Source organism: Bactrocera oleae, chromosome 2, assembly GCF_042242935.1.
Source record: "Bactrocera oleae isolate idBacOlea1 chromosome 2, idBacOlea1, whole genome shotgun sequence".
Lineage (NCBI taxonomy): Eukaryota > Metazoa > Arthropoda > Insecta > Diptera > Tephritidae > Bactrocera > Bactrocera oleae.
In genome coordinates this window covers 22,452,260-22,468,322 of record NC_091536.1, presented here as the reverse complement: position 1 = coordinate 22,468,322, position 16,063 = coordinate 22,452,260, and the positions used below count along the sequence as shown (strand labels likewise).

General features: G+C 33.0%; 2 protein-coding genes and 2 long non-coding RNA genes across 4 annotated transcripts; 2 read left to right on the top strand and 2 right to left on the bottom strand.

Annotated features, from left to right (window-relative positions):
* Nucleotides 1-2,985: 2,985 nt before the first annotated feature.
* On the bottom strand, nucleotides 2,986-4,331 carry LOC106620853 (zinc metalloproteinase nas-13). Its single transcript, XM_014239495.3, has one exon. It carries the CDS (start codon nucleotides 4,130-4,132, stop codon nucleotides 3,329-3,331), a length of 804 nt encoding a protein of 267 aa, XP_014094970.2. The 5' UTR covers nucleotides 4,133-4,331; the 3' UTR covers nucleotides 2,986-3,328.
* Nucleotides 4,332-4,477: 146 nt separating this feature from the next.
* Nucleotides 4,478-15,225, bottom strand: LOC106620867 (protein fem-1 homolog CG6966). The gene is made up of 6 exons (XM_014239511.3): nucleotides 14,478-15,225; nucleotides 6,803-7,160; nucleotides 6,133-6,733; nucleotides 5,817-6,070; nucleotides 5,301-5,749; nucleotides 4,478-5,247 (listed from the first exon to the last, which is right to left on the bottom strand). Exons 1-6 carry the CDS (start codon nucleotides 14,535-14,537, stop codon nucleotides 5,062-5,064), a joined length of 1,908 nt encoding a protein of 635 aa, XP_014094986.1. The 5' UTR covers nucleotides 14,538-15,225; the 3' UTR covers nucleotides 4,478-5,061.
* LOC118683727 (uncharacterized) lies at nucleotides 9,074-10,891 on the top strand. The gene is made up of 3 exons (XR_004979594.2): nucleotides 9,074-9,414; nucleotides 10,023-10,075; nucleotides 10,391-10,891. It is a non-coding gene; the product is annotated as an uncharacterized lncRNA (long non-coding RNA).
* Nucleotides 13,681-14,996, top strand: LOC138857871 (uncharacterized). Its single transcript, XR_011397093.1, has 2 exons — nucleotides 13,681-13,927; nucleotides 14,096-14,996. It is a non-coding gene; the product is annotated as an uncharacterized lncRNA (long non-coding RNA).
* Nucleotides 15,226-16,063: the final 838 nt, after the last annotated feature.

Sequence of the window (16,063 nt, the reverse complement as noted above, 5' to 3'; positions counted from 1 at the left end):
AAACTCAAAAAATTCCAACAGAGATTACGTGGGTCTTGTAATCCTTGAGAGATATCCTTAGTAGAACTGCAAATATCTTCTGCAATGAGTGCTTAATAAAAGCTTTTACACTTCGTAATAGTCTCAGCTACCCATTCGCTGTTACTTACGTTTGCATTTATTGCTCCTCGCGTATTTTTCACTGAAAGCTACTGGTTTTACATATGGAAAATATCAACCCACTTTCTCTGTACCATTGTACCTACTTAGAATAACGTCAAATGTGTGCAGTTGTTATATACACAGAGCTTTTATGAAGTAAAATACAATTTTTTTTTTAATATTATAAATAAATTCGACATTAAATTGCTGCAGGCAAATGTACTATAAGTATATGTACTATATTGTTACAGCAGGTACTTATATGCGAAACTCATGGCGTATACGGTGACCGACAATGGTTTATATACGACTCACCAATAACTAATTATTCAGGTTGTTACAACTTTCTTTTAATTTTGGAAAAACTGAAGTCTAAACGAACAACAAAATGCTGCTGGAAGCTTTCTTAAGGGTTGTCGCGCTAGTTACCCCATCGGTCCTCTCGCTCTAAAAGCTCCCAGGTGTACTCAATAATATTCAAATTCGGACTTGGCAGTAAAGTGTTTAATTCCGCGCTGCACTTTAGAGCAAAAACCATTACAATGTGAGCCGTGTGTTTAGGGTCGTTGTCCTCTTGTAAAATGCAGCTTTCATCAATTGTAACTTTCCGAACACTATTTTTAAATTATTCCCAAATGTATTCATATAGCCATTAATAAAATATATAAAACCAAATTGCTATTACTAGATAACTAACTTGCTATTTCAGACGCAGCTAAAGATTTCCAAAATAATGACGTTTCCTTCATTCTTTTTATTAGAAAAGTGTTTCAAATCAAGCGCAGTTTTTGTGGCCTGATCACTTCAATATATAATATTAAACATCGAATCAGTGGTAAACAAGTCGTTCTTCCATAAATCAAAGCTCTTGTATTTATGCTTATAAGGAAATTCTAATATATTTTCATACGATAACTTCACTTATGTACAATTCAATACTTTAAATGATAATTGTGCATAAAATAGCTTAAAGTCTTAATATCTATAACTCTCAAATAAAATTATAATTGTATATTCTCGCAACATCTTACAATTGAGTGTAATACTGGTACCTAATACCTAGAGGTCAGAATAGCGAGACGAGTAGAATTCCAATATGTAAGATGCAATTAACTAAACAACAAATCAGTACGCGAATTACCCCAGTTGCTATTTATTACATATAATAATTTTCGTTATTTGGGAAAATTTATGTCTACTATAACGAACAGTGTGTGACTTCGTCATAGAATTACGTGGAAACATGTTTTCGGGTATATTTGATTATTACAAAAAGTTAAAACAATTGGACCAAACCTTGCCGTGGCCTCAATATACCCAATATAGTAATATCCGACTTTCGACCGGACGTTAAATGTTTATGTTTGTGTTGGTAAAAATTTAGGATATTTTATTGAAATTAAGTAGGTCTTAATAAAAATAGTGTTGTTCAGCGCTGAATATGAATGAAATGTGTCTAAGCCTCATATCCCATGCTTTATATTTTCGATTCTCTGATGGCTGTGTCTTCATATACCATATTACATATGTATAAGTATTTCATTTAATTTAATTAGGTTGATTTTAATTTAAAACAAGAAATAACGTTAACTTCGGTTGCACCGAAGCTATAAATACAAAAGATTCCTTACACGAACTTGATTTCGATCGGTCAGTTTGTTTGGCAGCTATATGCTTTAGCGCTTTATTTCACCACAGCCTTAGACAATGATCCATGTTAAATTTCAAGACGATATCTCGTCAAATTATAAAGTTTTCGGTACAAGATTCCGTTCCTTCGATCGATCTTATCGATCTGAAATTTTGCTATATGCTATAGTGATCCGATCTAAAAAATTTCCTTGGAGATTGCACTATTGCCTTAGGCAATAACCCGAGCAAAATTTCGTGAAGATATCTCGTCAAATGAAAAAATTTCCCTACAAGCACTTGATTCCGTTCGTTCCCTTAGTTTTTGTGCTATCGATCTGAAATTTCTTTCGATCTTAAGTTCTTGCGCACCCAATGTATACTACCGCTTTTGTTCATCTAACGGTTGTTTGTAAGAGTTAAAACTAATCGAAATAGATATAGTTTATATATATGAAAATGTTCAGAGCAACGAGACGAGTTGAATACCGGGTGACTGTCTGTCCGTTCGTCCATGCATTTGTGCAAGCGAAAACTTAAGAAATAATTAAGATCACAATATAAATCTTGGTAAACCTTGGCAGGTTGAGATTAGCCAAAACAAAAAAACATTTTTTTTAACATCTAGAGGCCCACTCACTTTTAAAGTAAATTTCGAGTTAAAATTTTTTTTGGTTTAAACTCTTCACATTTATATAAAAACTACCGAATTTGACGGTTTTTGACTCAAAATTTATTTTAACGCTTAAGGAAAGTATGTTGGCGTTTAAGACTTTTTTTAAAAACTCCAATAATGACCACACAATTTTTTTTAAGTTGACAACTTTTAATTGGCCAGAAAGAGGACTCTCCACAGCTTCTAGAACACTTATGCAAAATTTTTTTTGAGAAATAAAAATTTTAACTCGAAATTTTATAATCACAAATTTTACCCTCAGGCTAAGCAAAAAAAAATTTTTTTTGCTCCATACATATCCAATAAGGCAAAAAGTATAAAATTTTTTTATTTATTTTTAATTTTGTCAAATATGATTAGATTTCTGTTATTTACCTATCCTCTAATGTCAGTAGTGAGTGAGAAAACATTTAGCAGAAACAGTATTGATTACTGTGTAAGGAATTATAAGAATATTACTGTAATGGAAAGGTTCTATTGTCATGAAACACATATTAAAAGTTGAAAATTAGAAAAATTAGAGTTAATAAAAATCAAAGTTACGAAGAATATAGGTATTATAAATAAAACCTTTACATTTTATTTAATATTGTAGATTCATACAAATATTATTTGCGTCAAAACGTTATCGCATAACTGAACGGTGTATAATATTTTTTTTATTTACATACATATGCATTTATGTCAATATGTATATTTATATATGACAAACTTACAAGATTCTAAAAAGCCAAGAAAATTACGCTTTTGTGCATTACCAAAAAGGTATTTTCTTGCTGCTCAAAAACTAAAACTTTTATTCATGTATGCTTATAGCAGGAACAAAAAACGCTAATATTTACTTTTCAATTCAATTCATAATTTAACAAATGCGTCATTTTCTTATTTTAATGGTTTACATTTGTACATGATATTAATTTTTTTCAAATCTCCTTCCGATGGACCAACTATCTGCCCCATTTTACGATCTGTTACCGAATTGCCACTTCTTGCGCGCATTGATGGTTTCGTAGGATCCTTTGAGAAAGCAAACTCCGAATAATGCATCAGACTTTCATAGTCGTACAATACATTGTAGGTATTGGTGTATATTTCGGGGTAGGCGATAAACTGCGACCAATACTTTTGAGGAATATTGGAATACTCAATTTTTACATATTTATTGCGATCTGAACGACTCTGTTCGTGGTAGAGACCAAGAGCATGCAAAGTTTCATGTTGTATAACACCACGTTCACTTAAACAGTAGGGATTTAGGATCACATCGTGAGGTCCTGTTGGTGTTAAAGGGTTAAAACCAACTCTTGTACCACACAAGTCCGAAGATTTTTTATAGTTAATGTACTTTAACATTCCATCTTGCCGTACATCATACTCTCTAAATTTCAGGCATGTACTTTCATTAAATACCAATAATGCCGCGTGAACATTATCAACTTCATCCTTGCTGTAATCAGTGGAGATTGTGTAGTATAGCAAGTTGCTTGGCCAGCGTTGTAACGGCGAATTCACAGCGTTACGCGTCTTATCTTCAGCCGCTTCGTCATCAACATGGATTTCATTTAAGTAATTTTCAAAATCTTCAATGTTGAATTTTCCAGCAGTGTTTGGTTTCGCAGAAGTTAATTGCACAACTAGTAACATAATATGGCAGCTAACCAAAACATAAACACTATTTCGATTCATGATAGTGAATTGGATATAGTACTGAACACACTTTACAATTAGATTTTCTTTTATATACCTACATTGTCAACATATACGTGCAATATGTGCAATTTATTTACATATCGCAAAGCCTATTTAATATGCTAATAGCCAAAGATAGATCGCTACGTTACCTGCAGTTTTGTAAAAGACGACACCATTGCAAATTATGCAAAAGAAATTGCTGCATACAATTTGTGTTTGTATTACTGTTTTTGGTTTATATGAGATTATGATTTCCTTTACTGTAGGTTAATGTATTCGAATAAGTTCAGAGATAAACTCATATAAATTGACGATGCAACTATACATTGAAAATAGCGGTTTGCAAATTATGAAGTTTATTTTGTTATACTTATTTGCCTAGTCGTTTGATTTCTCTTCTTTCTATGAATATATTTATATGAATGTAGTATATACTTAATCCTAGACACAAAATTGATTAAGTAATCCATAAGAGTTTTACAATTTTGCCTTTTCGACATTATTTTTGGTCAAACACTTTCGTATAAAACTTAATATGTTTATCAATGCCCTTAGTTTGTCACTTGCACAGACTTTTTCTGTTTGTCATTAAATGATCCTACAATATTTTATTCCGTGGCAATGATTTAAAAACAATTTAACATTGAACCCGCTCAAGTCTATTGTATTTTGTTACATTATATTTATCAGTGCAAATATTAAAGAAAACGAAAATAAACATGAACGTTAGTATAATTAACTTAAATGTTTCCTTATATGTGACTCGATAAGCAATATACACGTAAAATATTATTGAATCAAATATGAAAAAAACGATCACAAATTATTCATAACCGCGATCATTTGTCACATGGTTAATAGTCATCCACACTGTAAGCGTTCTATGTACCATTATTCATCGCGGTTTTGACGCACTACAGCAATTAATGAATTTCAATAAATGTGTAAAGCGATGGAGGCACAATGTTTGTATATTTAATTCGATGTTTCTGTATCGTTCGTGCGGCCAAACAAGCTAGTGTGGTATATTTCAATGGATTAACGACTTCATGTATTTTTCGGGGTTTCAACAATGATTCGAAGGTTTCACCGGCATCATTTTTGGCATCCTATATTAAACAATATTATTAGCACACTTCAAAAATAAATAGTTTAAACTTACCAAATGTGCACCATGTTTTAAAAGAACTTTTGAAAGCGAACGTGGACATTGTTGCGCTGTTGCAGCTAAATGCAAAGGAGAGTTGCCTGCATCATCCCTAGCATTTGGATCAGCTCCAACTTCAAGTAGAGCTTTAGCTAATGCTGGCGAAGGAAACTGACAAGCTGGATAACGACCGACAAGTGTACCTTCTCGGTAACAAGCGTAGTGTAAAGCTGTTCGGCCTGATCGAACAGACACTTTAAGCCGATTCAACTTGTACAAAGAATATAAAATTTGTTTGCGCATATTTGGACAGAAACTTTCATCTTCTTCAAGTGAAGCCAATAAACAACCAATATGTAAAGCGCTTACTAAGGCGCGGCTCAACGCGTTCGGATCGTGATTACAATCATGTATTGATGGTACTGCAATAGGAGTTTTTTCCTGTTCTATAGTCCATTTAAGGCCTACAAAGGCAAAACTAACTGTGTTTCACCCAAAACATGACGAATGTATTAAACTTGCTTATATTACCTCGCTCCACTTCTAGAACAGCCTTATTAAATATCAGCAACATGTCTCTGGCTTCAATTGGAGGAACAATTCGACCGCGTGGCAACAAACGACCTGCTTCAACAAGCATAAAACTAAACAGTTCCGCAAATGATAACAAAGATGATTGGGTCATTGGGCTGAGAGGTTGTAAAATTTTCTGCTGCATCGTCAAAGCATACGTCCATAACTCAATACAACGATCGAAACGTCCAGCATCTGCATAATGCGCTCCTCTAAAAAAAAAAAAAAAAAAAAGAAATGAATAATCTGCTTTTAAGTGGTCGTTTGTAGTTACCTGAAACGTATGTAGTAGCTTGTATCAGGATGCGTAGGGCCTAAAATACGCTGTCGTATAACTAAAGCTTGCATTCGCATTTCATCGGGATCTAGCACTAACTCTTCGAGTCCTTCTATTGTTTTCACTTCCGATACATATTCGTATGCAGCAATTGGCTCGCTAATAGTTTTTGGTATTTTAGGTTCTTGATTTCGATCCTCCATTGCCCTTCGCCACAAGGACAAAGCGCTGATCATATCACGTTTTTTGTCTACATAAGTAGCACCCAATAGTTCTAAAGCATCGATGCGACTTTTTCTACTAACGCAGGCCAAGGTAATAAGATGTTCTACAATTGGTAAATGCCCCGTCACGCTCGCAGCCAAAAGCGGCGTCATACCGTAATAATCGACATCCATTGTTGCGCCATGCTTTAACAACAATTGCAAAATCTCCAATGAACCAGATTCTGCACAATCATGCAAAGCTGTATTTCCTTTTATACTACACCGATTCACATCTGCGTTTAATGTTAATAGATACTGAGCGATCTTATAATGACCTTTGTAGCATGCGATCATTAAGCATGTATGTCCATGACGATTTGCCACTTCAAAATCTAAAACAAATATTTGGAACAACTTTAAATAATTTGTATTAAGCATTTAAGCATTGACATATAGCACACCTGCACCATTGGTCACCAGAAACTTGACAATATCAAAATGTCCATCAAAACAAGCAGCGCGGAGTGGTGTAGAGTTAGTGCGGGTTGTACTATTTACGTTTGCCCCATGATGAACAAGAAGCTTCACAATACCATAATGACCAGCTGCTGCGGCGCACCATAACGGTGGCGCATCCTCAATGGGTTCACCATCAAAACTCACAGAACCTACTTGCTCAACATTGGCGTGTCGTTTTAGCAAATACTCCACAATGTTATAGTGACCATTTCGGCAGGCAATTACTAATGGTGTAGCTCCGTTAACTCTCGCTGATATAAGCATTTTTGTTTCTGACTCTGATCTGTTGGAGAGGGTATGCTGTAAATAGATTATTTCAATTATTGACAATTTTTATTTTATATATACATACATACATGAAAAATACGATCAATATTAATATAGTGAACAATTTAAATTAAATGTAAAATTAAACATTTCTTCTACAAAAATATTACATAAAATGCGCGCAAACATGTAAGTAAATTTAAGTGCTAAAATTATGTGGAAAAAATATTTAAAATAGTATATTTTGATAATATATGTAAGTTAATTATTAAAGGGGAAAACATAAGAAGCAGTGTGTTTTTTTCGACATGTTGTTTTCAAAATGAAATAAAACGTATATAATTTAATGTTATAGCCAAGAATTCCGCTTTATTATTTAGATAAAGGTTTTCCATTATGTTTTAAAAATGATTTCGTGCAAGTGACCGCCGCGGCTGGCTTGAATAAATTCAAGCCGAGAGGTCCAATTTTCGAACACTTTTTGCAGCGATTCGGGTGATGATCATTCGTTTTCTTTTCTTGCACGAATTGCATTTTTTAAGTACGCAAACCAAGATCATTGTGCAAAATCGACCATTAAGTGAATGGGCAGAGCTCCAATTGTTGCGCGCGGATGGCGGATGCACTCATTCGGGTCTTCTTAGACACTCTACTCCACAGTACCAATAGCGTTTTCGGTGCGCACTGTGCGGCGTCTCTGAGGATGCATATTCTCCACTAGAGTAAACGAAGTGACAAACCGTTCAAGGGTTGCTTCAATTACCGACCGACTCTGCTGGACGCTTATGTCGACCGAATGTTCGACGTCGCGCGAACCGAACCATTATTTTGGTAACAAATTTGAACGATTTTCAAACGTTGTTTCTGAGTAAATTTGTTGTTCATTATAAAATAGCAAACCAAACTAAGTATAAATCAAGTAACAGCTGTTAAAAAGATCAATTCTGAAAACAGTATTGAATCATTGAAAAATACAAGTCTAAAACAACGCCCGTTACATGGTCCAACAAAAAAATATATTTCTATATAAACCCTTTAATAGAAAAAAAAGTTAAACATATTAACAGCTTGAATAACATATTGAGCTTATGAAAAAAATGACAAAAATGGACGAGGCTAGACGACATTTCCAAGCAATAATAATAAAACTAAGTGATCGTGTGGTAAGTGAATTATTCAAATGCAATACACTTCCGTCGTCGTTGTATAAAAAAAAGGAATGAATGTTTATTCAATCTGCGGGAATAAAACAGAAATTGTATTGGTTTAATTTTTCATATCAAATTTATCATTATTTTAATTATCTGCTAAAGTGTCATTGCTTTGGTTGGGGACATTATTAAAAATTCGTCTGAAATTAGTTATCTTTCGTCGTGTTAAAGAGATAAGTTTTTTTTTTACGTTGAGTTGCTTTAATTGCAATTCAACTGAGTCGAGTTGTAAGCCGTATGCGTGGTATACATTTCTCCATATTACACATACATCCATAGATCGAGTGCTTAGACTTCAGCTGTCACCAATTACAAGCTTATTATTGATTCAAATTTTGTTAAAGCAAATTTGTTAATAAACTTTTGACGTTGACTGTGTTTATCTCGTCATGTACTCGAATCAATGATGCATACATGCAAACTATTTATTAATGACGACTTCGTTTTAGCGCACTAAGTGCACATATACATATGCATATTATATGTATGTATGTATATGCATAAATTTATATTTATATGCATTCGATTAACAAAGCTACTTGAGGAACTGGTGTTTATTTTGTGTTGATATCGAATTCGTAATGCATTGACATTGCGAATTCAATGTCAAAACAAAAATAGCTTACTCATAGAAACCAAAGAAAGTTCCCACATTATGCACACGGAAGTGATCATGAATTAAGGTACACTGTCAGAGATTTTGTAAATACGAAATTTCAGTCGCGTTCACGATGTGATGTATTTGACATCATATTTTGTATACAAGAGATTTTTCATATTTTTTTGTAAAACTACGAAACTTAATTATTTGAGATAAAATAATCTAGGGATAAGCAAAACATATTGTACTGTTGCGTAATATTTGTTTTGCACCATCACCGCACATTTCTAATCTATCTTTCTCATTATTGAAAATTAAAAATTGTCACTATAATCGCTCACAATTTAGAGCGTTTGTAAGAAAAATTTATCACAATACAATGTACATACATATGTATACTAGGTGGGAGAAGATATGGACAGATTTCATCAATTCTTATCACCAAAACATATTATGTCCAAAGCAACTTGTACAGGTATAAGGTCAAGCCGAAGTTATAAAATCATTATAGTAATATTAGGTATACGGGAGCTAGGGAAAGCACGGCTTTTCCATGGACTAGTTTATTTTCTCCATATAAGTATGAGAATAAAAATAGATAAATAGAACAAAATTAGAATGTTTTCCATATTATTAAATAGTATCATCAAGCATTTCCTATCAACTAGTCAGTCGATTACAAATCGTATACTGATTTCGATCGTTCAAACGTGAATAACGAGCTGGTGTAGACATAAGGTGATGAATTATTTCGGACCAATATAGGATATAACTGTTAAACATATTGATCGATCAAAACCAAATTCTTGTATGGAAAACTTTTTATATGAAAAGATATTTTGGTTTTTGATACAATCTCCGAACATATTGTTCAGATCGTACTACTACAGCATATACAGTTGTCCACAAAAAAAAAAAGAGTTCACATCATTAACAAAACGAATCTTTCAATTTTTAATTTAAAAAAAAAAACATGTTTTAAGAGGTTAGGGGTAGTCAGATTTTTTTTGCATTTTCGTTAAGTGTAATATCTAAAAAGTATTCTCGGAAAATTTCAAGTTGATCCGATAATTACTTTTTTAGTTATTCGACAAATAACAAAGCGCGCTCGGGCACTTCATAGCGCTCGGGAACAGGTAGGTGAAACTTTAAATGCGTTTTTCTCAAAACTATGTTTTTTGAACTGGTGACAACTGTAACTCGAAAACCGCTTAGTAGATTTTAATGAAATTTATATAGGTTTTAGAATACATAATAAACTCGGGCCTGATCGAAGGATTTTTTTTATCAAATATTTCGACTTTTTAAGACCAAATTGATTTTTTACCAAAAATGTAGAAAAAAAATTTCCTAAGGCCATTGTAAATTAAAAAAAAAAACCACAAAAAAGCTTCGATCAAGCCCAGGATTATCTATTTATAAAACAAATTTTTTTATCCGATTGATTTTAGATGAATCTCCAAGGACTTATGATTGTCACCGCAAGGACCTTTTTTTGGAACTGGGTTATTGTTGTTGTTGTTGTAACGGTTATCTTGGAAATGGGTCAACACAGACAGCTATAACTTTGGAAACTAAAATTTTTGTTTTTGAAATTTTCTTGACTTCAAGTCAAAACATTGTATAAAAAAGCCATATTACTACTTTTGTAAAATAACATGATTTAATAGCAAAAAAAAATGCTGAAAATTCTCATTTTTTCGTGCCTCTGACTACCCCTAACCCCTTAAGTCTCAAACCTTTTACGCATGACATTCACTGATGATATATTAATATTTCCATAGTTCATATGTTTCAATTAAACGAAAGAAAATTTGATATCACAATTTATGTTAAATAAATTAAAAATTGGTTCCACAAAAAATAGAAGTATTCTATGTGGTATTTTTAAAGTTTTAAATTAAAATGATTTCAAACCTTTTATTACAATAATTCATATTTCTTTGAATGGCTTTGGTTTTTTAATAGACTTCCTGGAAATAGAATCCGGGCTACAAAAGCGCCTTCTTCCCATATAACACAATATTAAATTCCATCAAATTCTTTCACTGTATATAATTTATGCTATAAAGATATTGGAAAAACTTTGAAAAATGGTCGAAAACGGATTTTTTCTGAAAACAGTAGTGCTCTTTCTAAAATTTTAATTTTTGAAGAGACTTAAAACATAACCATAAATCAGCATTTGGTTACACATCTGCTGCAGAACTGACTTTGCTTATTGTTTCCAAATAATTTGCTCTCAATTTCGCGTTACTTAGATGCTTGTGTCATTGTCCGTTTGCTTTTCGAAAATATGTTCTATGTGTGATATAATTAAAAAGAAGGTTTTCTTCGGGGTCTTGCAAACTTTGTGGCAAAATTAATATACATTGTTATTACACCGAAACTCCATAAAAGTTAATATAACTAAAATCTAATTACTATTATATTTATTCATTTCCATATTTATATGAATACAAAGCCCGAATTTTGAGTACTAATGCACGTCATGATGAAATTGAGTCTCAACAAAATGCCGACACCGTTTCAATGTATTAGCTCTTATGGATCATATGCATTTGAGCCATTGCTTCTTTATTTTGATTTACTTGCGTATACTGAGAACGAGAAAAGAACACGCAAATTTGACAGCCAGGGCATAAGGCAGAATATATAATACATTTTTGTGAGAAAAGAAAACGCTATTAGTAAAGAGCGTGGTATAATAAAAAGTAAAGAGTGACAACTATGTTGAACAATGAAGAATTTACCCCGACCGCGAAACAATTGCTTAAACGAAATATCTTTATACCCTGAACAGCGTATATTAAGTTTGCAACGATGTTTGTAACACCCAGAAGGAAATGTCAGAAATCCTACATGGGCACATACAAACTTTCTGATTAAAATCAAGTTCTTCTAAGGAATATTTTGTATTTGTGAAGGGTATTAAAGCTTCAGTTCAACCGAAGTTAACGTGTCTTTTTATACCCTGAACAGGGTATATTAAGTTTGCCACGAAGTTTGTAACACCCAGAAGGAAACGGTGGAGACCATATAAATTATCACCGTGACGAGCTGAGTTGATTTAGCCATGTCCGTCCGTCCGTCTGTATATACGCGAACTAGTCCCTCAGTTTTTTAAATAACGATCTGAAATTTTGAACAAGTCTTTTTCTTACCAAGAAACTGCTCATTTGTCGGAACAGCCGATATCGGTCCACCATAGCATATAGCTGCCATACAAACTGAACAATCGAAATCAAGTGTTTGTATGGAAAACTCTTTCATTTGACGAGGTATCTTCACGAAATTTGGCATGTATTATTATTTAAAGCATTAATCTAATCTCCAAAGAAATTGTATAGATCGGATGACTATAGCATATAGCTGCCATATTAACTGAACGATCGGAGTAAAGTGCTTGCATGGAATTTTTTTTTTTTTTGACGAGGTATCTTCACGAATTTAAGGCAACAAATTATTCTCCACAGAAATTGGTCAGATCAGATCACTATATCATATAGCTGCCATACAAATTGAACGTTCGGAATCAAGTTCTTGTAAGGGGCATTTGTATTTGTGAAGGGTATTATAGCTTCGGCGCAACCGAAGTTAACGCTTTTCTTGTTTTTTTGTTTTATTTACATTTTGAGGGTCACAAAGTGGTCCGTAAATATTATTAAAATAATATGAAACGATGACGAAATGAAAGAGAGACGAAACGAAACACAAAATTTTAACATCTAAAGTTATTGACCATGAGTTCATTGCTTTCAATAGTAGATTCGTTCAATATTCAAACTGACAGTAGTTGTTGTTTTTTTAACAGTTACTTGTCCTTCCTCATTCACGTACTTCACAAAAACTCACATTTATTCATGTATGCATCTACATATATTCATGAAGAATTGGAGTCAAAGTAAACTAGATACGAAAACACATGCTGACCTTTTGCAAATGGAAACACATACAGAATCTCTTAAAAAATATCAGTTACGGAAAAACTAACGAAGAAGAAAAATATTGTTATATACTAATAAAGATGTTTTATAACCTATCAGATGCTGCTAAACGGTCAGATTTACTATTTTGCTTCACATTGTTTACATAAGTTCCAGTAATCGCTAGTTTCCTTGTCCTTCTAAGAACTGGTTTCACCAATAAAAAAATTATAATAATATAATCGAAGTTAGTTTCATATAAAAAAAAAACATATGTACACTTGCTCAGCTTTGTTCAAAATAACGAAAGTGCAAACGAGAAGGCAAATAGCTAAATTTTGTAATAAAGATCTGAATTTATTCAGAATAATAAGTCGATACATTAGTTGCCTTTTAAGATTTTGTTTAGCAAACAAAAATAAAAAATATATTAAACAACAAAATTATACAGTTAACATTTTAATTGCTTTTTGACCGGTGCATGGTCTTGATGAGATAAAACATTTTTGATGGTACACCACATACTTTCAAAAGAGCCTGTAACGCTATATAATGGGCCCGGCTCATCTGGATGACCATAGATTGGGCTCTAGAGTAAAATGATGCATCTATGTTTCATAAAGAGCCTCATATCGATACAAAAATTAGGGGTTATTACTATTGAATAGCTTCAAGCACTTGTCACACAGAAATTCATGTACCCGCTTTGCAAAGAGCTTTGCTTGAATATTTTTAGGGTGTCGGCTATATAAATCAAAATCATTTTTTAAACTTTTTCTTTTTTCGTTCGTAGCAGTCTCTTCTACCTCTTCATCGTTTTCTATGCGGAATATAGCAAACCAAATACAAGTGGTTTGCTTCGCCGGGCATATAGCACAGATAACATTAACTAACCACGCTACTTAGTTAGATTTATGATGCTTCGAGTACCGAGGATCCGTTATATGAATAAATTTGGAGGTTTCAAATTAATACGTTTATCACACCATACAAATGAAAAAGTAATTTATTATGAAATGTATAAATCGATAAACCATTAAATTATTCAATTACATATATAAGGTAAGTGACATAAGCAAAATGTAACAAAATAAGGGATTTGATACCCTATCCTAAATATAAGACAGATGAAACCATATCAAACATTGTTATATCGCCGAAAAAAATTGCCTCTAAAACCATACATTAACATTATTGATCGTTTAGTAGATTAAACTCCTTCTTATCCAGACTTCATCATGGCATGGCATTTCCTACATACAAAGTATCCCCGCACGACTCTACCCACATCTTTACTCACTCAAGACTGCAAGGCGTGTTCTAACAGATTGCTTGCAACCGCGTAGAAACTACGATTTCATCTTCTAATTTAGAGTTTTAGGGACTGTGCCCTTTAGATGTTTTGCAGCCAAGAGGTGCATTCAGCTGAATTCATATTGATGATGAAACTGAGTGAGAGTATCAACTAAACATCATCATGCTGACAGCAGTTTACTATGACTATGTAAAAAAACGAGGAACTTAAAAGAAGAATGAAGGTTTGTTTTCGGTACCTAGTTTGTGACACAAGTTTTGATGATTTATTTATAAATAATATCTTGCATTGACTTACCTTCAACTGCGATAAGTTGTTGTCTCGAGCCGCATTATAAACAACAAATTTACAATCCATAGCCAAGGCAGAACTTCGACATAAAATTATTTTTTCTTGCAAATCAATATCACAATTTTTATTTTATTTTATTTTATTGTTGTTGTTTTTGCGACAGCCAAACAGAAAAACAACCCGTAGGCCACACAAACAGGAAGACAGTTCTTTCTTTAGCACTTCTTGTGTTTGCCTTATTCACCGATTTTTACTTCTATTATTTCTTGTTATATTATTTTGGCACTTTTACGCGTTAAAATTTACTTCTTTGTTCTCGAATGAAAAACTTAGCCAGAAATAGAATAAGTGACACTAAAAATTCGGTTGATACATTTGGTTCTCTTCAGCATGCTTTAACGAATGAATACCAAAGCAAAATGCGTAAAAAAAATTCCACGGATGAGCCAGAGAACATACAAGAATTTTTTGTTTAAGATTCTCTGGATGAACTAGGCTTAAACATCGAACATCAACAACAAACAATCTTATTGGATACCAAAATTTTAAGCAATAATTAATAAAAAACGCGTGTCCAAAAAAACTCGATGAAACTGGGTCCAATATCAAATAAAATATTTATTATTGTTGTTGTACTGGGCATCCACAAGCCAAAAAATAGTTCGATATATATTTTCTCTGCTTTTTTTAACTCAACATCAACAATACTAAAAAACACGTTCGAACTCGACGTACAGCAAAATTCGACTATATTTTGCTTCCGGACAGGGCTGCCGTTTCAATAGCTTAATCTAATTTATATTTCGTATAATATGGCAGCACCAGATACCACCATGCCATTTTCGAAGATTAAAACAAGGCATCCCTAAGTTACCTTGCCATATTGGATGCTTAGGAACATTCAAAAGCATACTAAAATAGATCAACTTATCCTGCTAACTGCCGTCCCTAAATAAAAGAGGCATCAGCAAATTATGTTGGAAAACGTAGATCGAATCAGCTGATACGGTCTATCTATGAGAGCGCAATGTAAATAAGCACCCACCACCAGGGTTATTGTCTCGATTTTTTGTAGTAATTAAAAAATAAATTTGAATATATTAAAATATTCTTAAACTAACTCAAAATCGCAGTTAATACATTTATTTATAAAGAAATAAACTTTTTATTAACAGTTCGATTTTAGTTTAGAGCTTATACATTATGAAAAATTAAAACTAAAAAACAAAATGGGTGAAAAATCGTGTATACAAATTGAACAATGGCAACATTAGTCAAATGAAAACAAAAGAGAACACCTGATTTCTACGTTGCCACTACGGGCATAACTTTTGGAATATTTGTATTGATACGGTCAGAAAGTACGAAAGAGCGGAATGTCGGAGACAGTTTCCAGCACTTGGTGGAGGGCAGTGTAACGAACATGAATGATATACAAAATCGAACGGACGATAAATTCGCAGAATCAACTAGACAGCGAATTCGTAGTTGCCAGAAAGTTCTCGTGGCGAAGTTTTGTAAAATCTACTATATAAGGGCTGCTGGATTTTGCAGCAGGGATAGGTCTAAGTAGGAAATTGTGAATTCGAATA

Excerpts from the sequence above, each read along its gene's own strand:
- LOC106620853 (XM_014239495.3), bottom strand. The coding sequence starts at position 4,132 with ATGAATCGAAATAGTGTTTATGTTTTGGTTAGCTGCCATATTATGTTA.
- LOC106620867 (XM_014239511.3), bottom strand. The coding sequence starts at position 14,537 with ATGGATTGTAAATTTGTTGTTTATAATGCGGCTCGAGACAACAACTTA. Across the intron at positions 6,734-6,802 it reads TCTGGTGACCAATGGTGCAG|ATTTTGAAGTGGCAAATCGT; the intron begins GTGTGCTATATG and ends TATTTGTTTTAG. Across the intron at positions 6,071-6,132 it reads AGCTACTACATACGTTTCAG|AGGAGCGCATTATGCAGATG; the intron begins GTAACTACAAAC and ends TTTTTTTTTTAG.